The 22934-nt window shown below is 43.0% G+C and overlaps 4 protein-coding genes across 8 annotated transcripts in view; 2 read left to right on the plus strand and 2 right to left on the minus strand.

Annotated features, from left to right (window-relative positions):
* The first annotated feature begins 3015 nt into the window (after positions 1-3015).
* On the plus strand, positions 3016-10167 carry LOC113207715 (glycogenin-1). Of its 5 annotated transcripts, none has more exons than XM_052267299.1 (10): positions 3016-3195; positions 4632-4767; positions 4841-5015; positions 5386-5548; positions 5636-5762; positions 5835-6015; positions 6748-7269; positions 8184-8487; positions 8524-8787; positions 9375-10167. In XM_052267299.1, the coding sequence occupies exons 1-10, from the start codon at positions 3189-3191 to the stop codon at positions 9413-9415; spliced, it is 1920 nt and encodes a 639-aa protein (XP_052123259.1). In that variant the 5' UTR covers positions 3016-3188; the 3' UTR covers positions 9416-10167. The 5 variants fall into 5 exon arrangements, with proteins under 5 accessions (XP_052123259.1, XP_052123260.1, XP_026280167.2 ...); XM_052267300.1 differs by having other exon boundaries at positions 8184-8469; XM_026424382.2 differs by having other exon boundaries at positions 8184-8787.
* A 523-nt stretch (positions 10168-10690) lies between these two features.
* On the minus strand, positions 10691-18736 carry LOC113207724 (DNA mismatch repair protein Msh6). The gene is made up of 23 exons (XM_026424396.1): positions 18435-18736; positions 16188-16347; positions 15905-16095; positions 15749-15826; positions 15561-15670; positions 15321-15464; positions 14761-15238; positions 14532-14674; positions 14301-14435; positions 14010-14217; positions 13746-13933; positions 13545-13657; positions 13286-13441; positions 13057-13214; positions 12869-12978; positions 12626-12781; positions 12410-12544; positions 12239-12330; positions 12010-12142; positions 11734-11922; positions 11476-11653; positions 11241-11392; positions 10691-11160 (listed from the first exon to the last, which is right to left on the minus strand). Exons 1-23 carry the CDS (start codon positions 18628-18630, stop codon positions 10891-10893), a joined length of 3873 nt encoding a protein of 1290 aa, XP_026280181.1. The 5' UTR covers positions 18631-18736; the 3' UTR covers positions 10691-10890.
* On the minus strand, positions 16589-18425 carry LOC127749362 (uncharacterized). Its single transcript, XM_052267303.1, has 3 exons — positions 17959-18425; positions 17643-17809; positions 16589-17520 (listed from the first exon to the last, which is right to left on the minus strand). Exon 3 carries the CDS (start codon positions 17452-17454, stop codon positions 17092-17094), a length of 363 nt encoding a protein of 120 aa, XP_052123263.1. The 5' UTR covers positions 17455-17520; positions 17643-17809; positions 17959-18425; the 3' UTR covers positions 16589-17091.
* Positions 18737-18913: 177 nt separating the features above from the next.
* The window catches only part of LOC113207726 (zinc finger protein 658B-like), a gene marked incomplete in the record, with an annotated part of 20195 nt that continues 16174 nt past the window's right edge, over positions 18914-22934 (plus strand). Inside the window, 3 exon segments of the mRNA XM_052267302.1 lie at positions 18914-19218; positions 19652-19736; positions 22639-22907. Of these exon segments, the coding sequence (XP_052123262.1) occupies positions 22725-22907 (183 nt within the window).

Here is a 22934-nt window from a genome sequence, read left to right on the forward strand (position 1 = left end):
CAGCTACCGACGACGTCACTCCCGTCCCCGCTGACCCCACTCCCGCCCCCACCCCCGCTCCCGAGCCATCCGACAACGTGAAGATCATCACCTTCCCCGTCAAGAACCAGATGTTCTTCATGCCCTGAGCGTGACCGAGCAGACCGTGAGCCACCGCGGGGATAAAGAAATAATAAAGAATCTGAAAACTATCGCCGCTTACCTTCCCCCACACAGTCAAAACAACGACTCGTTTTAAAAGGATATAATGTGTGTGCGTGTGTGTGTGTGTGTGTGTGTGTGTGTGTGTGCGCGCGCGCGCGCGCGTGTGTGAGAAGTAAAGCACGATAGCAGAAGATCAAGTACACACGAGGTAAGTTCCAGGGATCCAATTCGTTCGAACAGGGTTCGCGCGGTTTAAGGACCCTCCCCCCGGTCAGCCCTTAAAAGGCCGCCTGGGCCTGGGCAATGAAGCTAAAATGCAGAAGAATACGAGAAAGACGAAAACGGAATCGCTCTGCTTTTACATTGTGACCTCCGTTTCCTTGTTCCCTGCATCTTCTGCATTTCAGCTTTACCGGAATGCTTTATTTGCCGTTCAAGACTTTGTAGGCGACCCACTCGCCTCTGCGCAGCTAGCGCCTAGCCCGCCCGTCTTGGCCCACACGGGCGGCCCGCCCCGACACGGCTCATCTGTTCCTCGCTATGGTCTAAGCTCTAGCTGAGCTTGGCCCCGGCTTGGCCAGGAAGCTGCTTCCGTGTAGCTTCGGTGATACTCCGTGTACTGCAGTTTCGGGCGCCTATGGCCCGCCAGGCGGCCCGTCCGTGGGCCGGCCCTCATCTCGCTCGCTGCTGCTGGGCGCTTGCGGTGGTCAGGGGCGAGGTAGGCCGCACCGCACGGCACCGCCGCGCCACGGGACTGCCCGCTGCCCGGGCGCCCGCCGCCGCGCTGCTCGGAGAGCTGCGGAGCTCGGAGGGAGGGGAGGCCAGCGACAACACCACTCGTCGCCGTCGCGTCTACAAGTACGCACTTGCGCGAGGAAGTCATGCCCCGTGTTTGCCGATCAAGCGCGTTTAGTTTTCAGCCAGAGAGATCCTGACTGCGCGAGGCATTCCCGCGCCTCGTGCCGCTGGGCAGAATGTCGATTCATAACGAGGCTGGAGAGAGAGAGAGAGAGAGAGAGAGAGAGAGAGAGAGAGAGAGAGAGAGAGAGAAGGGGGGGTCTTAGGCCTCTGCTACGCCGCATGTCTCTGGACAGGCCAGTCAGCCCGACCGAGTATGCAAAACGCGTGTCAGGCCCGGGCGCGGCGCTTGCAAGCAGGACTCGGCGAGCGCACACAGCCGGGCAAGCAGACCGGGCACCGCCGCCAGGCGCCGCCCACCACGGCGGGCTGCGCTGCGGCTCCGCCTCGTCGGATCACCGGATCCAGAAATAAAACCACTCGAGTGACTTGCGCGTGCTGCAAAAGAAAAAGCAAAAGTCGCAGGGAGCCCCGAGGGGTGCGGGGCTTCGCGAACCTCCGCTGCTCTGCGCGCGACCGGCCGTGCCGCCGTGGCGGGCCGGCCGAGCCCGCCCTCGTTGGCACGGGACGGAATTTCTCATCGAGTCGCGTCGTCGCGTGTAACAGGAAGAGGAGGAGGGTCAGGGGGGGGGGGGCTGGTCCTCATGACGCCGTCAGCAGCGATGGCAAGGGTGCCCCTCAATCCTCGAGGTGCTCAATCGGGTCCGAGTCCACAACGACGTGCGTGGGCTGCCTGCTCGAGCGGCGAGGGGGAAACGACTTTGAGGCCTCGATTAGTGCAACATTGCCGCGTTCTACCCCATATTACCCACCCGTGGATTACCTTGAGCGAGCGTACCCCTGGAATCACCCCTGGATGCCCCGCGAGTTGATCTCCCCCCCCCCCCCGAATTACCAGCGTATTGACTCACAGGCCGTGTCTACTAGATGATCCAGGTCATCTCATTTTCCCCTCAACGAAGATCATTGGGTTGGCCCGGGAGTGGGGGGTGGGGTAAGTTACCTACGCCCGCGCGGATGTGGTACGCCGGCCAAGTACGTCGCACGAGTGTAGCCGGCATCAGGGAGGCCTTTGGGTACGACTCGCGCTGTGAACACGAACCACCCCTGACGGGCGCTGGCCACCCGCACCGCCCCCGCCCAGTAGTCATCCTGACCTACTCCACGCCCCGACAGATTCCGCTCCCGCTGCCAAAGACGAGCGGAATCCCCGCTGCCGCACTGTGCGCCACCTCCTCGTCTCCGACGTCCGTCAATATTTACGCTCGTCATCCCAAATTAGCTCTTCTGGCTCGAGTTTCCCCCGTCGGCTCTGCGCGCCTCGCGAGGCTGCCCCAGTCCCGCCCCCGAGCCGCCCGCGCACCGCCCCCGCGCCGTGCCCGCCCTTCCGGCCAGCGACCGGCCTTGACCCTCGGGTGGGCTTCCTCCACAAGACCATGGCAGCGCCGGCTTTCTCACGGCCACTGTCAGCGTCGTAGATAACGTGGTGACGCGTGGGCCTGCCGGGCCGGCGCGGGCCCGTCAGGGTAGTCCGGCCTCCACCAGGGCGTGCGAGGCGTGCGTCGTGTGTAACGTGGGCCTCGAGCTGCCGCCTCCTCCCGCCGCCGTCTGGCGCGCGGACCAATATAAACACAAGACTTGCCCCCTGCACTTCCCTCCCTGCCTGCGCCGCCTGCTCTGCTCGGCCCCTCGCGCCGTCCGGAACAAAGGCAACTATCTCAGGGGCCTAACTGGCACTGGCGGTCGCTGACGACGCCCTGACGGCCGCGCCCCGGCCCGACCCCGACCCTGCTCGGCTGGGCGAGGCAAGGCGACACCCCTAATTTTCGTCGCAATTTTCTCGCCGTTTACCCCCCCGGCGCCCCATCCCAAAAATAAGAATGACAGCGGGTGGCGCCTCTGTGAGGCGCGCCATAGGCGCCGCGGAGCGAGCCTGAGCCCTGAGCCCCCCCAGCCGACGGCCGAGCCTTCGTTCGGCGCGCTCGGAGTGCGTTCGGGTGGCGCTCGGCTCGGCTCGGCCGCGGAGGAGGTTAGTGCGCAAGAGAGGAGGAGCCGAGCGAGAGCGACAGCGACAAGAAGGCGCACGGGGCGAGTGGTAGGACCGGTTCCTCGCCGTCCACGTTTGTTCACTGCGATACTCGCGGTGCAAGACGATAACATAATCTGGAACAAAAACTCGGGGCACAATGGGAGGTGAGTTATCCTTGTGCGTTCTGTTTGGGCCCGCGCACTTGTTCCGTGTTTCGGAAACTCGACCCAAAGTTGCTGCCGTGCGGGGCTGGGTGTACTATTTGACCCCTTGACCTTCATCAATGTAAACTTCAAACTAGTGACTAGTTAAACTTGGCCTTCGTACGTGGCTCCTTGTTATGGGTGCGCCGTTAGTTGAATGAGGTGGGTGGCCTGCTGCCCGCCGTAAGGGATGCTCCTTTGAGCCGAGAGTTTCCTTCCAATTTGGTTTTATTTTGAGTGGTTCTGTGAAGTCAGCCCCCCCCCACCCATTCGTTGAGGGAAGGAATTCATGTGAAAGTTGAATGAAAAGTGGTCCCAACTTGAGTTCTGAATACTCTTAGGGACCTGTATCTTTACTAGCCTCATTAATATCAGTGGTTTTCATTATATCCTGGGTACCTATTTAATATTTGTGGCCAAAGTGTAAGGTGCCTTGTCTCAAATAATACAATAAAACAATTCTTGCTTAACTTCAAATTCATTTTCTTTGGTTTTTCTTGTTCACACATTTATTTAAATTTAAATTTTTAAAATGTCAGTTTGTTTAATGGAAATATTCAAAGTGGGCCTGTGATTTTTATGTCACACTGGGCAAACAAATAACTCTTTTCTAATTTACGTTTGCTTTAAAGTTTTGGGAATAAGTCTGTTGAATGAGCTTTATTGATTCTATCAAATGTTTGTCAGATTTGGACTGGGTTCTAGGAGATGGATGTCAAGACTCTTTCAAATCGGGAATTAAATCAGTCATAATGCCTATAAAATAATCACAATTTTCAACTGAATCCCATCTATGTAATTTCTCTTTTCACTTGGATGAATTTTCATTCATCTGTAAAATTTCAATTTACTGACTGATATATGAAAGAAGAATGTAACTTTTGTGATAGTTGACAGCTTCACAAATTTCAAGGCCATTGATAAGGCTGCTGTGGGTGGAGAGATGGAGCAGGAGGCTCTTCCTTATCCACAACTTTTATTCTGATGCACTTGGTTTGATAGCGTGAAATGTAATAAAATAAGGCCACACAGATATCCAAGAAACGCCCGATTAAACATTACAAACCTAGCCTTCTCTGCTACCTTGAAAGGCAATTTTTCCCGTACCCTTAACACATTTTAAAGGCCTCACTCATGAGAGTTGTGTGGATGGGCCACTGCGTGAGTGGTTGGGAATGTGGGGACTTAGGGTGTGGGGACAGACAAGAATAACCCAGCAGCACTCGGATGTTGGGACTGGTTCTCCCCCCTTTAGCCACCATCCTATTTATATATCTGTGCATATTTTTTACCCTCCTGAAAGTGTGCATTGTTTCAGTGAGATTTTTGTATTAATTCTTCCTGGCTTGTTGATTTTAGAAGGACTGAGTTTTAAAGATCTTTTTTGTCTTTTCCAGGTTTTGCGTGGGTGACACTTGCCACCAATGATTCTTATTCTTTAGGAGCACTAGTCCTCGCACATTCTTTGCGCAGAGTGGGCACTGCACACCAGCTGGCTGTGCTTATCACCCCAGGAGTAACACCCTCTATGAGGTAAAATTATTGGATCATCTTTGAGTTTTGTTCATGGTACTTTCCAAACTAAAATATATTGCTTCTCAAACAGGGAGAAGCTTGGAGCTGTCTTTGACTCTGTGACTGAAGTAAATGTGCTGGACTCACGAGATGCTGCAAATCTTGCTCTCTTGGCGAGGCCTGACCTGGGAATTACCTTCACAAAACTGCACTGCTGGCGCCTAACTCAGTATGACAAATGCTGCTTTCTTGATGCTGACACATTGGTAAGAAGTATTCCCTCTCAATTATGTCAAAGAACATTGTGCCAGTACTAGAGTTTCTCTGCGTGACAAGTGAGTGTCTGAAAACAGCTTTTTTCCCCTCTGTGGTTTGTGAGACTCCTGGATCTCAGCCAACTGTGCACTTTCTGTGGGCTTTCAGCCAACTACATACAGTTTTATCTTGTTAGAAACCTCAACTAAATACTGTTAGTCAAGCACCTATCAGCCTGGCTCGCAGTTAATGCCTGTAATTATGCTCGTTGAAAGCAAAATTTAGTGGCAGGCTCTCTGTTAAATTGAAAGTGAAACTCAAGTCTGCTCTCAAATTATTTAATCAGGCAGTACCTAACTTGTATTTTTATGATTAACTTAGGTTGTTCAAAACTGTGATGAACTTTCGGAACGAGAGGAGCTCTCTGCGGCACCTGATGTTGGCTGGCCAGACTGCTTCAACTCTGGAGTTTTTGTATTTAAACCATCCTTGGACACATTTAAGTCTTTAATGGATTTTGCTTTACAATTTGGAAGCTTTGATGGTTAGTACCTTGCTCTTATTGCTAATATGAATACAAGTGAGGACCATCGTGTTCCTGAAATGTCTTAACAGTATTCTCTTGTTATAGGTGGTGATCAGGGCTTATTAAACCTATACTTCAAGGACTGGGCACACAAAGACATCAGTAAACACCTGCCTTTTATTTACAATATGTGTTCAACAGCATGTTACTCTTACTTGCCTGCGTTTAAGCAGTAAGTACATACATGGTTGGCATCTTTGGCTTTCATAATTCATTTCTACATAAAACTTTGTTATAATTCTAGGTTTGGCTCTAATGCTAAAATTGTTCACTTTATTGGAGCCTCCAAACCTTGGATTTGCCATCTGGACTCAGAGTCTAGATCTGTGCAAGCTCCTGGGGAGTTTAACCACGTGAAAGGCCTATTGCAGTATTGGTGGGATGTTTTCTGTCAAGATGTCCATTCAAATCTATCGCCAGCTATGGTAAGTGATTTCACTCAATTATTGTGTTTGTGTGGAAGTTTACAAGAATTGGAGCTAACATTTTTGCACCAGTTTGGAGATTGATAGTAGTTACATTACAAGAACTGTAATGTAATGTATAATTTGTAACTGGACAAGGAAGGTACTATTGCTAATTGTGGTCTTTACTATGTTCTCCTCTGTTGTTGCTACTTAAAGGGAATTGAAGTGGAAGTACAAGTACAAGTACGAGTATGGTCTTACCTATTTGAAATACTAGATGCATGTTGTAATTCTTTTCCATCCAAGAAGTATATTACCTTTTTCCAGTTCAGTCGTATTAGTGTAAAATTGTTTATAGTCCCTGTTTTGCACCAAGTAGTTTTTTTAACAAATCTTTCTCTCTGATGAATCTGCATGTATTTCTCCTTTATTACTTTGTAGTTGTGATGAGTAGTGTAGTGTAGTTTCTTGCCCAACAATTTTTCCTGTAGATAAACATGCTCATACAGCTTATCTCAAATTCAAAATTTCTGCATTCAAATTTTTTTTCTTTCATTTTGAATTAATTTTTCTATTGCATTAAAAATAAACCAACTTATTTTAGATGAGCAAATCATATATTATTAGGCAATTTTTTAATTTTTTTTTATAATTTTTTTTTTTTTGTCTGTGTTATACTTGTTTGTTTCTTTTTGCCAACCTAATGCTTACCTGATGCTTACTTGAGCATGCTTCTGTTGCGTTGCACAGCACGTTGACTACAGCTTCTTCCAGTCTCCGCACACTCACCCTGCACATCATGAACTAGGCCCTACCCTGCCCACCCACAAACCAACTGCGAACACGTTTGTTGATCCCTGGGAGAATTATGTTGAAAGATATCAGCAAGAAGTTCAAATGCAAAAGCAAAAGGAAGACTGGCTTGTTATATTGAGTCAGGATGAAAGACAACGTGGTTGTGAGCAAGCTCAGAGTACTGAAAGTCATGAGATGCATGATGAACATTTCTGGAAAAGCAGCTATGATGCTTCAAATACTGACTTCAAAAATCAGAGTACTGCAGGTGATACTTCTAATAATTATAGTAATTATCACTATGAAAGTGATCATGGATCCAATTGGTCAAGCCAGGGATATGAACATGCTGAAAGACCTCCAGAGGAACATTCTGGACATTCTACTGCTCATGAATATCCTCCCCCTTCACATTCCCCTCCCTCTAACCATAACAACGACCATAGCTCCCAAGGGCAAGTGGACAACAATGATTCTGTAAGTACTTCTTCTACACCTAGCCTATATTTTATCAGAGTGGAAGTTCTTGCACCATGCTGATTCTGCATGGTTCAAGAATTTCTCCCCTGTCTGCTTAAATATCTGCTTCAGATACTGGCTGCTAGCAGTCAGAAAAACAAACCCTCCGCCAGACAGCATTGTAAATTATTGGTAGTCATAGAGGACTTATTGTTGGGTGGTGGCGTTTCGGTTATCTTCTATTTTTGTGTAGCTGTCTTGATTGGAAACGCCACTACAATCTATTGAGTTTGTAAGAAAATTTTATTTTCTTGGCTCCACTTGGCACCATTGCAAATCATAAATTCGTACTGTAAGACTTTGGTATAATGCAAGTCTTGCGGAGGAGCTCAAAATTTTGTGGCGTTTCCACCAAGTCTTTTGTGTCACTGACCCTACTGGCATCTGGTGGTTTTAGTATGGTTGAAAGTTTTTTATTGGGAATAATTTTGACTCTTAACTCTGTAATTAATTTTATGATTTGAATTTTTTCAGTTTTTCTAATTTTATTATGTAGATATTTCATCTCAAGGTTCAATTACAGTATATAAATAAGAAAAATGGAAAGCTTGAGAAAACGCCCCAATATTTTGCTCATTGTTTTAGAATGCTAAATGTCTTAACTAAATGCTCAGCTTTGAACTGAAGTTCTAGTCTCTGTAGTTTACCATAGCTTTTTCACATAGCTGTGATACAACAGTAACAAATTTACGGTACCTTCTTTAACTGCATACCTGACACACATTCTAGAGAAGGGAAGCTTTTCCTGCTCCAAAATAATGTTTAACTCAGAAAATTATATAAAAAGCATCATGGTCATGGTTTTATCTTTGTTTATACTCTAGAACTGGTTAGCTAATTTTTTAATATACCCTTCCCTTGGATTTCTACAGGCTGGTTTGGCAGGAGCCTTAGCCAATCTCACTCTTGGAGAACCTCGCTCAGCTGAACAGACTGCCCTGGAAGATCAGTGGCGACGCCAGGCCTGGGAACAGGGTCACATCGACTACATGGGTCGGGACTCATTCGACAACATCTGGAAGAGAGTGCAAGAAAGCTTAGGAGAGACGCCGGCGGCTGCACCTGCAGATGTGGCGGTGGCCATTCCAGCTGCAGCGGTCGCCCCAGTGCCAGCACCTGCCCCAGCGCCGGCACCTGCACCTGCACCAGCGCCGGCACCTGCACCAGCGCCGGCACCTACACCTGCACCTACACCTGCACCTACATCTGCACCAGCCCTAGCGTCGGCACCTGTTGCAGCCCCTGCACCTGTGCCCGCTTCTCCACCCACCCCTACAGTAACGTCGGCCACACCCCCTACGTCACCCCCGGTGAGCGGCCCCCCTCAGCCGCAGCCCTCCCCCGAGGCCCTGAAGGTGGACCCGTCTCCTCCCGGCACTCCTCCCGTCGGCAGCCCGCAGGAGGCCCAGGGCTCTGAGCCCCTCGACCCCAACGCCCCCGTCCCGCCCAAGAGGAAAGGATCGGGACCCTCTAAGGGTAAGAAGTAAGAGCTGTCCTTGGGGGTATGGTGAGAGGGTTCATTGGTGAAAGTTCGCACATCGCACTTTAGTGATGAAAGTTGTGGGTGGTAATGTATGTCATCTCAAGTCGAACTTGTGGTTTTCTTGATCCCTCAATGTTGTATTTTTGTACTTGTTTGTATGAAGAAACCTGGACGTTTAAGCAGGCTTAGCTTATCCTTTCCTCATGACTAATTACATTCTATCTTCACAGTATTTCATACTAATTTTGTTATATGTAAGAATCAGCATGTGATGGGAACACTGAATAAGATGCATGATGAGAAACAACCATCTGAAGCTTTCACCTACAGAGTAAATAGTTCCAGTGCATGGGCCTCCTGTTAAGTTAAGCATTTTGAAGCATTTATTTTTTGCTTTTATTATTGTTTCATATCTGGAGTGGTTGTAGTATCTGATTGTTAAACACTTGCTCTTTTGGTTTGTGAGCATCACTAGTATTTATGGCCTTTCAATCTCATGTTTTATACTGGTCAATGTTGCATTTGCCAATGACCCATGAGTTAGCCTTTTCTCTCTATCGCTATTTGATTTTGGTTACAGGTAGCACTAGTGAATCTGGCTCCTACTGTAGCCTTGCTTAAGTCATCACATCCTGCATCGACTGATCACTATCCTAGTCTACAAGTATTTTGTTTAAGACATTTTAAAAGTTACTGCCATATTTTCTCCTCCCTGTGCAAGTAGTCATTAATTCAAATGTGCCAAATGAGTGCCATATTTTGAATCTCAAGTTCCTTCCTTTTCCTACCTAATCATCTCTGGTAGTTTATTAAATGTGGCGCTCCCAATGAGCATTGCTGATTTGAGTGTGGTTTTTAATGCTGCTCATGGTTGTCATATTTTTGTAATTGTTACATTGCTCTATAGATTTTATTAAAATTCGTTATCGGTGTTTTATGTGGCCATAATTGTAGTAGATATATTGTTTTGTATGAATTTTATATTTTAAGAAAATTGTATTGATCATTGTTGTTTCTTACAAATTTTAAGGAAATGTTTATAATTTTGGAACTCAATTGACTGATGGTGAGCTTCTTATTGTGTAACTGGAGCCTGTGTTTCAAATTTTCTACTTATTGTGCCATCTTTAATGCATATGTATTTCTTTAAGCTTCATAGATTTGTTTTATTATTTGTGTTGGCATTGCCCAGGCCAGTTGAACCATAAATGACTGGCCACAATAAATGATACTTCTCTTGCCTTCCACACTTGTAACGCTTACTTTGTCTAGAGTCTAGTCTGTTAATCATGCGACAATAACAATAGCGTATGTGGGGAAGGACCTTTGTATTCAATCATCAAATAAAGTTATCATGATGTCAAGTATGTGAATACCAAGAGAAATTGATTTAATTACACTTCCCTCACAATATTTGAGATGCAGAACCATTAATTACCACTGCAAGCTATAAGTATTCAATTTTACTTAAATTTACTAACAAATTTTGTACTAAATTCAGTTTACATTTTAGCATACCGTATTCACCTGAGTCTAAGACCCCCTTTTTTCCCCGAAAATTCGTCGCGGAAGTAAGGGAGGGTCTTATACGCCCAGGTTAAGCCAAAGGGGGTCCCGCACACTTCAGAAGCCCGGAAACACGTTAAATACACTTTATACACGTCTCGGCGCCTCCCGTTAATTTTTTTTTTTAATTTGGGCCCTTTAAAATGGGTGGGGGTGGGGGGGGGTCCTACTTCCGGGGGGTCCTAGACTCAGGTGAATTCGGTACTTTGATTTGGTGTAGTTTGCTACAACTGAGATGACTGTGCAAGACAAAATTTATTTCTAGTTCCTGACCTTTGTCTTTAATCTCCAAGGGAAGCAACATCACAATAAGAAGCAAAACAAGAGGCGTATGACTGTGGTATCTAGTTGCCAATCATTTATTTTAAATGTTGCAAAGTAACTTACAAAACAGTATCACATCAAACTTACACAGTATATTTCTTATTAAAATAAACAGCCTATTGTGATGAAAAAAAGGTTATCACAAAGCATTGAAAAGTTCAACTATTAAAAACACAATAAATACAAGGACAGAAGAGAGCACTTAATTAAACAGCTGCAAGTAATGACTGCAGTTCAGCATTAGGAATTGGTTTGCCAGCAAACCCACAAAGTGCTCTGAAAACTCGTCGTCTTTCTGATTCTCTTTCTAATTGTGCTGCCTTTGAACGCCCAGCTCGAGTTATATGAGAAGGTACTCCAGCTAAACGAGCTGCATTGAAGCCATACGATTTGGGGCAGGCACCTCCAGAAAACTTGTAGAGGAAGGTAACTGTCTCCTCTCCCCCTTCGTCATTATCATCTTCAACCATACAAGCCTGAAAATTTTTAACACTTTTAATAACAAAGATAATCAGTTCATTTAAAAGTTATTGTACCAAAATGTTACAGCAATTACCATATGTCCAAGAGTGACTTGTTCGGAATTTTTAAACTCATCGACCAATGTGTGATAGTGAGTAGAGAACAGAGTTCTTGCATTGAGAGACGCCAATTCTCTAACTACAGCAGCGGCTATTGCTGTCCCGTCATATGTGGAGGTTCCCCGGCCTGTCAACAGCAATGATTTTTTAGTAAAAGGAAAACAAGACCTATTGAAGTATTCATTTGCAGCATGCAGAGCATAAACATACCAAGTTCATCAACAAGGATTAGTGAATGCTTTGTAGAATGGTGAAGAATTGCAGATGTCTCACTAAGCTCCACAAAGAATGTACTTTCACCAGCCATTATATCATCGTTGGCACCCAGACGAGTAAAGATACGGTCAATGGGAGAAAATTCACATTCTTGAGCAGGAATATGGCAACCCTAGACAAAAGAATAAAAATAAGTCAGTAAGTTCTGAATTCCTTCCCTTTCCTCCCAACTTGTTTTATTTTTCAACCTACCATATGGGCCATGATGAGGAGGAGGCCAGCTTGGCGCATAAGGGTTGACTTGCCTCCCATATTAGGACCAGTAACTAAAATAACACTTGCAATGCCATCTGTGCCAATCACTGTATCATTGGGGACATAGCTATCAAGTGTTTCACCAGACAGGCAGGGATGCCGTCCCTCCTTTAAACGAATGAAAGGCTGTAATTGAACAAAGTTGAGAGAAATAGCCCATTATTATTGATCTCAAAACATTGTAACAATATTTGAAAGTTTCCATTCCCTTACCTTATCACATTTGGATGGTTCAGTGATGACCGGAATACAAATTTCTCCCTCTTCCTTTCTGGCATACTCAGCCAGGGACATCAGCACATCAAGCACTGCCAAGCTCTGAACTGCACCATCCCACACTTCAAATCTGAGTACAAATAGAAACAAAAATTAAAATAAGAGCAGAGGAAGACATTTGCAAACCTTCTAAACATGTTTTTAAAAATTTCATTTCAATTCTTACTTAGAACTGAATTGAGCAAAAATTCTCCGATTTAAATCCTTTAAAACAGATGTTTTTGCCTCCTCAGCCTGGGTCATTCGAGCTAGAAGATCCTAGGAAAAGCAAAATTTATAGAAATGAATAAACTGCTCTAAACATTTGAAAATCATGGATAAAACTAAAGGCACTTACTTTAGTTTCTGGGGTCCAAAATCGTTTGAAACCTTTCTTTTGAGACTTTAACTCATATGTATTACCTGCTTTCTTAGCAGCATGTTCTGGTACTTCAAGCTGGAAGCGGTTCTTATCTGTCCCGAAATAAACTACCTAAAACAAAAGCGGAAAAGAAAATTATGTTTTAAAAACACAAAACAAAGACTACAGTAGTATGTGCTTAAAAAGTATTACCTTGCATGAAAAGTGACTGCATTGACTTTTAAGATATGCATCAAGTTCCTTTTTGATCTGATCATACTCTGAAACTGCACTGTCATAGTCAGGATCAACCCCAGTGCTAGGAATAATTCTGCCCTCTTTCTGAGCTTCCTCATGATCAAATGCTTTCTGATCATTGAGAAAAACAAAATTTAAGAAATGATTACATACATGTATGCCAAAGGTTAATCAGGCAAGAAAACTATGAATATGTACCTCAAAAAATTCCAAAGGTTCCTCTAGGTCTGGAAAGGTGCCATTTGGATATCCAGCTTTGGTGCAAGTAACCTGTTTTAGCAGATCTGAATTCATATTGTCCTTGGCACCTAGGATTAAACAGGAAGATTAATCAAACAAATAGGAAGTGAACGATTTGATTTAAAATCCTCAAAAAAGGCTCTCACTTTCAAAGAGACTTCCTATTTTATAAGCTTTCTTGAATCCATTCAGGGTAGCAATAAAGTCCATTATTTTCTTTTTGGAGTAAATTTGATCTTCATAAAATATTGCACGACTATCAGGATGAGTTTTACTCCTCACACTGTTACCTTGAGTGTGGATCCTGGAAGCCACAAATATGGGATTATTAAAAAAATTATTCAAGTTAGCAAAATGGTCAAAGTGTTGACTTACTTGCTAAGTAGCCTTTCCAGATCTGGTAATTCTGCCAGCATTCCTCTAGTCTCCTCCATCACATGGCTGTTTTGCAGAAGTTCTGATATGGCCTCTTGCCTCGAAACAATGTTGGAGACTGTTGTGAGCGGTGCACAAATCCATTGGTGCAGTAGTCTGTAAATAAGAAAGATTGCAACATTTAATAGAAGAATAAACATGGTAATCATTAAAATATTGATAAATAAAAATTAATTGAGAAGTTTGGTGCCAACAAAACCTTTTTCCAAATGGTGTACAACATTGATCCAAGGAGTTCAGAAGTGTGCCCTCATGGGTGCCAGCTTTGTTTTGAAGCACATCCAGGTTCTTTAATGTAACTCCATCTAAGATCTGTTAAATAAGAAAGTGCATAAGGTTAGTATACAAATTGATATCAATTGGAGCAATCTGTTTAAGAAATACATAGGTATATCCATACCATGTGACGCCCAGAGAGTCCAGGAAGTTTTGCTCCATCCACAGCATCAATTGGAATGTATTGTTCAAAACGACGCATGCTAAGGAGTTGCTGTTCGAGATGACAAGTTTGCAGGTACCAAGTAATTGCACCCAAAGATTTAACAGCAAGTTGGTATTCTTCAGCAGGGGAAAGACCAAGCGAGTCCACTGAAGGCAGAAATAATTAAATAAAGATTGCTGGTAAACAAAGTGATGAACTCTAATTCAGTAGATTGAATTTTACCATCACTGATGAACACTTTGAGTGATTCAGGCCATTCATGGGGCTTGCCTTCTTCAGAAAAGTAGTCACCCTCAGCTAGTTTTGAGAGTGTTTTGGAAGCAGACCAGAACTCAGATTCAGGAGAAAGAACTTCTTTCACTACAGCAGTTAACTGGCTGTTCAGCAATTGAAGAGTTCTATCAGAAAGGCCTCCACGCTCATACAAAACCTACAAAGCACAGAAATAAACCATAGATTAGACAGGCATCAAGTTGGAAAGCTTTAGCTGCAAAGCATAGAGCAAACACTCACATGAACAGGAGGATGATGAGCAAGAAGCATTAAAAGGCGGGAGCAGTGGCGATCATCTGTGAATTGTCCCATGTGAAATGTGCCAATAGATGTGTCAATGAAACAAACTCCATAGGAGACCTTAGAATCAACTTCCTGAAACAAAATTTTGCATTGATTATTTAGTGTGGCTTTGAGGACTACAATGTGTTAAATCCAATATAAAGTTACAATGTCAATGATAGTATTTACCTCTTCACAAATAGCCAGGAGATAATTTGTGGAACCCATATCCATAGGTTCACCATCTTGAACACCAAAAACTCTGGTTCCACGAGAAGTCACAGCACAAATCTCACGCTTGACAACTTTGTCAAACTTCGTAGGTTTAAGAACTAAGGAAGTTAAAAAAAGGAATTTGAATTTAAGTAATATTCAATAGTACAGCAAGATTTAACTAGATAAGATTATACAAACTTACTAGTTTTACATCGTTCATTCATCATATCAGGGGTCTCAGTTTGTTCCACTCTAGCTACCTTATATCCTTTATCAATGAGAGATGCCGAAAAGCGACCATAAGCTTTCTCTGGGAATCCAGAATGAGCAAAATCCCCTTTCATGTAAGTCAACTCTACTTCATTGCACCCAATCACAGCATCCATATGGTACAATTCATAGAATTTGCCCACTTTAAAGAATAAGACACAGTCATAGTGCTGTGATTTCATTTCCCACCACTGACGCATAGCTGGGGTCTGGTTCCTTTTGAAATCTTCTGGTACAAATAGAGTTCTGGGATTGTAATCTGGGTGATCCGGTCGATGTTTATTAGCATCGCGAATCTTTTCTGGTTTCAAAAAGTCAAGCTTGAGATGTGTCCATGAGCCATTTGCTCCCTCGCCAGTAGAGTCATTACTACCGTCAGCACTTTCAATGTTAGCAGGTCTAGCAGGACTCTATAACATTAGATAAATTATGTTTTAATTGTTTTTCACTTGATAAGAATGTTTTAATTATTGAACCTGTACAGTGACTTACATTCTTAGAAGCACTAAATGAGGCCAACTGATTTTTGACAGCAGTTTTAACAGTTGGTGTTCGGGGAGGACCCATGACACCATTCGGCTTTTTAGCAGCATTCCCTGTATGAGAGGCTTTTGCTGGTCTTTTCCGCTTCTTTGACTAAAAAATATTAAACAAGAGAGTTTTGCAGTTAGTTTGTACAGTTAAAAATTGCAAGAGTTAGCTCACGATTATAAGTACTGTAATGCACAATACCTTGTCAGGTGAAGGTGTTTCAGGTTCGTCAGCTCCAGATGTTTCCTCTTCAGATGGATTGTCCTCCTCAGAACCATCATCATCTGATGCACTTTCCATATCTTCATCCTCTGATGACCAAATGATAAAGATTTACTGTGTAGGTAATACTTAATTTTCAACACTACAGAAAATATGTTATGACTTACTTGGCTTAAATTCATCTTCTGAATCCTCACTATCAAGCTGGAAGGCACCTCCTTTCTTGCTGCCTTCATCAGTTGTATCTGTTTAGCAAATGTTGTTTTTTAAAAAAGAAACTATACCTGTTATGAAAACCAAATTAAAGCTTAAAGTTTACTTACTCATTGAGGTATCATGATCGCTTGCGTTTTCTTTATCCTCATCCATTTCAGAAAAGTTTACAATCAACTCTTCCTTTTCAGTATCACTCATTTTTAATGCCTTGTCTGCTTCCTCACAAGCTTTCTGCCATTCTTTGACCTGGGAAGTTGGCAAAGGTTTTCCTGAGCTTCCACCATACTTTTCTACCATCCTAATTTAATTGAAAATTTAGAGATTGGATTAGATTAATTAGAAGTTTCAATGCAATATACACATTCAAGGAAGAAGCTACATGAAACTAACTTTAACTTCACCCATGATCTTGTAGGAGGGTCATCAAAAAATTGAACGTGGATACTGGCTCCACGGAGAAACTTGTCAGAATCAGGATCATTGCAGACCAAACTGGGCCACCAGGGGTAGGAATCAAGTTTAGCCCATACAATATCTTTCAGTTGGAACTCTGAAACAGAAGACAAAAAATGTATTCCTCACCAAACCCAGAACAAAAACAATTAGCCATTGTGAACACAGCACGTCTATGTCCATTTTCTTCTGTCTGCTGTCTGTCAATTTATTTGCTACTATAATGATTATTTAGTAGGTCATCACACCAAAATTCAAAAAACTAACATGAGAAACAGAATGACCGCTCTGTCTCTCATTAATAAGGGCCATACATGCGGGTAAAAAAGTGTACACACTTGGCATCTTTGCTTTTATTTACATCATAAAAAGGTTTGAGGTACATAAAATAATTAGGAAACCAAACACACCATCAAGAGCACAGTTACACTACTTAGGTATTAGTCACACATGTATTGCACACATGTATTGCACATATTAGTAAAATTATTTGGTTAAATATAAGTTATGCATGCAAAAATATTGACAAATAGAGACATGATGTATACATCTACAACAAAGCATAAAATATTTGCAGGTGACTTAGATTAGAATAGATAATTATTCTTCACTCGTAACAATACTGATTTGGTATTGTTCACAGATTGATAAAATATCACTCTCATATGGTTTGAATTAAAAGTCATTAGTAAAAGACAATTTAAAGACAATACTGTAGTTGGATAATAAAAATATCGCACACACACATTAAAAACAAATTAATACTTAGACAGCTTTGAATTTTCTATGCAATCTACATAAATTTTCCAAGCTGACAATGAGTAGATTGAAACACTACTTATTAGCCTTCCACCTCTAACTCTGACTGCACTTCTAAAATTGACTTCATAATTTTATGCTTGAGCAAACGGACAGCTCTATCAGAATCTAAACGCCTCATTTCTGCTGCAACATACTGCCCAAAAGCAGCATGTACATCTACAGCCACGTTTTCAACACCTTCAGTTTCCTCACAGTTCTTCAACTTCTTTCCTTGAGGAATATCTTCACTTGATCTTTTACATGGAGAGTTGACAAACTCTTTATTCAGATTCCTAACAGGTCTTCTTACACTGCATTTACTAGGTGAAATTGCCACTTCCTCACTGGCGGAAGAACTACCCTCGCTTGCCAAGTACTCTTGAGGAGTGTGACGGCCTTTCATAGTTGATTCTTCATGATCCTTTAGAGCCTTAAATATGGGTGAGAGTAAAACATTCCTGGCATTTTCCTGCAATGCCAAAATAATAAAAAATAAATGAAAAATATAAGAATGCAGTAGGAGATAGTTATAGGATGTAGGGCTTAAACCACATGGATGAGTTATCATTGGAACACAAAAACACTGCTTACCTTGTTTTTCTGCGGGCTCGAATATTGTCCAATTTTCTTATTTTGGGGACTAAGAACATTACGCAAGAAGTGGGGCTCATAAACACTTGGAGACGAGGCAGCAGCATCAAGCAGTTTGCGTTGTACTCGAGTTCTAGGACTGGCAGCATACAACTGATCTCTGAGAACTAAAAAAAGAAATAAGAAAGAAAGGTCGCAACGATTAGTTCAGAAGTCTCCAATAAATATTAGTTAAAGTGATAGAAAAATCACCACAACCATAACAAGACATAAGGACAAGTTTGAAGCAAGACCCATTAATATTACTAATACCTACCCGAAAGTAAAAAGAGAGAACAACATAAATTCAGAGTTAAAGTCTTCACTTTCTTGAATAAAACAAATATTATAAAAAACAGGAAGAAGAGACATTAATGACTCCTTCAACAGAGATCGGTATTTAGCAGTTCTAAGTGTGTCAGTTTACAATCAGGATCACTACACCAACAGTATTGATTAAAGGAGAGCAGATGTCCTCCTGACTGACAGCTTGTCCACGAAGGATATCAGTTGATGTAAATTGTGTGAACACTAATAGGCTAAGACTCGACTTAAAATTGTAGATCAATTAATAGAGTGTACAAAGTAAAGCAAATGTCAGTAACAAAGAAACGAGCACAGCAATAATTTGTACAGGTTAAGATGGGCCCGTATTGCGACGACAATCAAAAAGGTTCCCCTGAACCTATAACATTGTTACTTCGGGATAGTGCTTCATTCAAGAGTAAGAAAAGTTGTCGGTAAGATTCTCACCCGATTTGGAGCTTTTTGGACTGTCTTGAGCGCCTGACCGCGCCGCACTAGAGAGGGCTCGCTTGGGCGTCGCGGACGGCGAATCTGTCACTTTCGATGTCTTAGGAGTTCCTGGAGCGGGACTTCCACTCGGAGACGCTTTCCCCGCCGGCGATTTTCCAAAATAATTAAACAGCGTGTTCTTTTGAGCAGACATTTCTGATCGTTTTCAGCTTTCAGCCACACCTACAGTCAACGGACAATGAGTCCGTGGGGTGTTGAATGTTGAATGTTATAGTTGAGGTTGAGGTTGTGTTGTATTGTTGACAAGATTTCGCGCCAAAGTGCTGCAACAAAAAAAAAAGGTGGACCTTCGAAAAATATTTTGGAAGATTTAAGCAAAGAGTGGCGAAAATCGTTTGTTTCAGATAATAAAAAAATTCTTGCTGTTTTTTTCGGCAAATTTCGCCTTTGAGGACAATTTTTTTATGACAAAATGCTCAAAGGTGCAACAGGCAACAGGTGGTAGAAGTGCTGCAAGTTTAAACTGACATTTTGTAGCAGGCTTCGAAAAGAGAGACAGACGACGGAGTGAGAGAGTCGATCGTAGTCAACGTAAACATTATTGTTTGTAGTCGGCCAAACTTTTAACTGTACGTTTTTTGAAAAGGACAGTTGTTTCATAGTTCTATGTTGCAAGTTTGCGCGGCCTGGGCTCCTGATTTTGATAGATGTTAATTTGTCATTTCACCGTGGTTTGATACAGTTTGAGTTGCCTGCCCCCCTGTGACGGTGGTTCTTCATGGTAAGTCGGGGTAAATAACTTGGAAATTGAAATGCGACTACTTCTGGGTCTTTGTCTGCGAACCCAGAGGCGGATATGCTCACTCTCTTACTGACAATCTCGAAAGTCTTTTACTAACCAGTGTCGAATGGACGAGTTCAATGTAGTAAGTGAAGGAGGTTAGAGAGAGCTTCGCTAAGATTTTCCTTTCGGTTACGCTAGTGTCGCCGGGCATGACACAACTTGGGCCATTGTCATGACAGACCTCCTATCTACAAGGAACATTTTAGTGCCTCCTCGATTGATCGGAAATTTTTGAAAGACTGCTGTATTGGCGCCTGTTGCTGTTCCTCTATGCAATTAAATTAACTTTGAAGGGTCTTTGCATTTGTTTTGCAAACTACTTTAATTGTTAATTATAACACCTGTTATGTTGCTTTTCTTATTGTTTCAGTGAAAGCAGCAAACACCTGAGTACTCTCCTTTGCTGGTGAATGAAGCGTTGGCGTGCCCTACACATCTCATTCATGACATAGTTGGTATGTTGATTATCACTCTTGTGTCTTGGGGTTTCAATCTAATACTCTTTAGCAAATCTTGATTGAAGGAGGTAATGGAAGGGAACACCTGTTGGAATGATGCATGTGGGTAAAGCTGAAAAGAAGAATGCAGCGAACAACAAAACAGAAATCACCACGCTTTAACATGGTGACTTCCGTTTTCTTGTCCCCACATTCTTCTGCATATCAGCTTTTACCGGAATGGTTTATTGCATACAAATATTTTTAAATATAAATAGATATGTTTCCCATCCATTATCTCTAAATGAAGTCAGTCCATGTGGTTCTTAATTTTTGGTGTTTAGGGGCCTTTCACAAATAACGTCACACACCCTTAGTGGGGGAGGGGGGCAAAAGCTTGTGATGTCACCCGTTTTGCTAATTTGCATTGTTTGTTAAAAATACACCAATTTTACCCTGTCATATGGTATTATCTACCAAAAATTGTAGCTCAGACCGGTCAACCCAGGACACTTAACAAGATTTTTAAAAGTTGAATGTTTCTATTTGATCCCATCGATTTACCTGCACCGCAAGTTAAAAATACATCACTTAATAGTAATCTGCACTTTTAGGTAAATATGCCTATTTGTGCTGTCACTCCAGGGAGGGGGGGGGGGGGGGGGTCGGCCAAACCTTGAGAAATAAGGGCCGCCCGTTCTCAAGGCCAAACCGTGACGAATTGTGACCATAGGGGGGAAGGAGGTCAAAATTAGACAAAAAGGGCATGACATCATTTGTGAATGGTGTGAGTGAGCGAAGGAGGATGCACACGCGGGCGGCGGTAGACACGGCGGGGCGGCGGGCAAGGCGTTTCTTACAATCGAGAAAATACGTATGTACCTAATGGAAAATGATACCTTTGTAATGCAGAGATGTCACCTTAAACACTCATTTTATCACCTATATTAAGCCTTCGCGATTTATATAAAATTTTGTATGTTTTTGCGATTTATGTCGAAAATGTGAAGTCACAAGGGGGGGGGGGAGGGTCAGATTTTGTGATGGTGCGTGACCGAGGGGGGGATAACTTCGAAAAATCATTGTACAACCCCCAAAAAAGTCAAATTAAAATCAAAAAGTCAAAATTTCATTCAAAAATCAAAATGAATTTAGAAAAACCACATAACAAATCACAAAAAAGTCAAAAAAATCAAAATCAAATCAAAATAATCAAAATTAAATAAAAGATCTCAATACAAAATCAAGTCAAAAAGTCAAATTACGAGTCAAAAGAAGTAAAAATTCAAAATAAAAGGAACTGAAAGTCAAAAAAATAATCAAAAAAGTCAAAAAAAGTCAAAAAAAAAAAGTCACTTTACGTAAAATCATTGTACGCATTTCCCATGAGTGATCCCCCCCTCGTGCGTGACATGGGGGAGGGGCGGGGGTCAAAAAGTGGCCTAAATCGCGTGACGTAATATGTGGACGACCCCTTATCCCATTCTTAACTTTTTAACTCAAGTCTTAAGAGCTATAAACACCAAATGTTCCCCCCCAAAAAGTTTGCATGCCCCGATTAAAAGAATACACTAACCATTTCTGCATGGAGACTATTTGATTGTTTACTTTCAGTAATGTCTGCCAATAACAGATGTTGAACAAGAACAACACAGTGGTACATGCCTTTTCTTTTCGCTCTTGATATTACTTCCCAACTTGTCTTATTGCTTCACACTATTACGCATGTCAACCTTAACTCACTGTTCCACAGGGCATTGTAACAAAACATATCGCTATTTCAGATGTTTGTGAGTAACTGGTGCACAGAGAGGGCTTTTGTTGGAAAGCCCAAACAGTGCCTGGATTTTATTGCTATACGACACAACTTTTCCGGACTGTGCCTCATAATGAATTTCATTAGCAAATCAATCACGCTGCATTTTTACGCATGCGAGAAAGACAGAACAACATTTCTTTAAAATGCACCCGGAAAGTAAGAGCGTGTTGCCTGCCCATAGCAGTTTTTCTCTGTGTTGTCGCTGCCTGGTCGCCACTACTCCCAGAGAGGCGACCTGTTCAGCTCGATAATAATGGCGCGAGCGTGATGTTGACACTACCGTGACCTCATGACATGCACTGTAAAAGTAATATATCTACTGTTGAGCAATATAGTTTGATATACTTAAACTTCTAAACTGGAAAACGGGGGGGGGGGGGGATAGTTGTATGAAGAGGCACTCGGAGTGCAGTTTTCAACTGTAGTCCACACTTTTAAAGCACTGCGACATTCCTTTTTTTTTCTTTTTTACAAAAGTTTTTGTTTTTACCGTGTGACTTGAAACGCAAGTCGGGATTTGGAACAGAGGGAACAAAATAACGACGGCGTTTTGTTCCGCGGCGTCAGCTGCCTTCTGAGCAGATTTTTTGATTTGATTTTTGTTGTGATGTTTTGTTGGGGGGAGGGGGGCGTATGACCTTATTGAAGTTTCAGGGGGGCTTCTCGGGAACAACTCGGAGAACGTGAACGGGAACGGGAACGCGGCGGAGAAGAGAACGAACCGGTGAACGCGCCATAAGAGCTAATGGAGAACGTTCGTTCCCTGCGGCCGTTCCTTCACGCGTTCACGGCACTAGTCGTTATCTCACTTGGTTCCCGAGAACCCCCCCCTGGGGTCGGGGTTTAGCGCATCCACGACGTCATCCCATTTTTCGTAAATCGTATATCATCGAGTGAAAATCGTCGTACATCAATATTGTGTCTAAATCACGCCCAATCGACAATGTGTTTGATCGACGACTTCTCGAATATCACTTCACATCGTCGTCGATTCGACAGTGGGCCAAAATCATGTATGCATTATTTAAACAATGATGCGGCTGTTATTGCAGTTCAATTAAATTCTGCGATCCTACTAACAACAGTTCTCTTTCTTTTCAGCAAACAGGCAGTTTTCAGCATCAGTCTCCAATAGTAGTTGTGGTAACGAGTTCGTGGCCGCTAACATCTCGACCACCGACATCGAAATGCGCAGGTCGAAGCGTTTAGAGTGCGCAAGGCGCAGTGGCGACTGTGAGGACCAGTCAGGGAAGGAGAGATTGGAGTGCATAGTGGAGAGTGAGGGCGACACAGGAGAGGAGAAATTAGAGTGCAGAGTGAAGAGTGTGGACAACACAGGAGAGGAGAAAGTAGAGTGCATAGTGAAGAGTAACGACCACATAGCAGAGGAGAAATTG

This window comes from Frankliniella occidentalis, unplaced genomic scaffold, assembly GCF_000697945.3.
Source record: "Frankliniella occidentalis isolate FOCC.00 unplaced genomic scaffold, Focc_3.1 Scaffold50, whole genome shotgun sequence".
Taxonomy (NCBI): domain Eukaryota; kingdom Metazoa; phylum Arthropoda; class Insecta; order Thysanoptera; family Thripidae; genus Frankliniella; species Frankliniella occidentalis.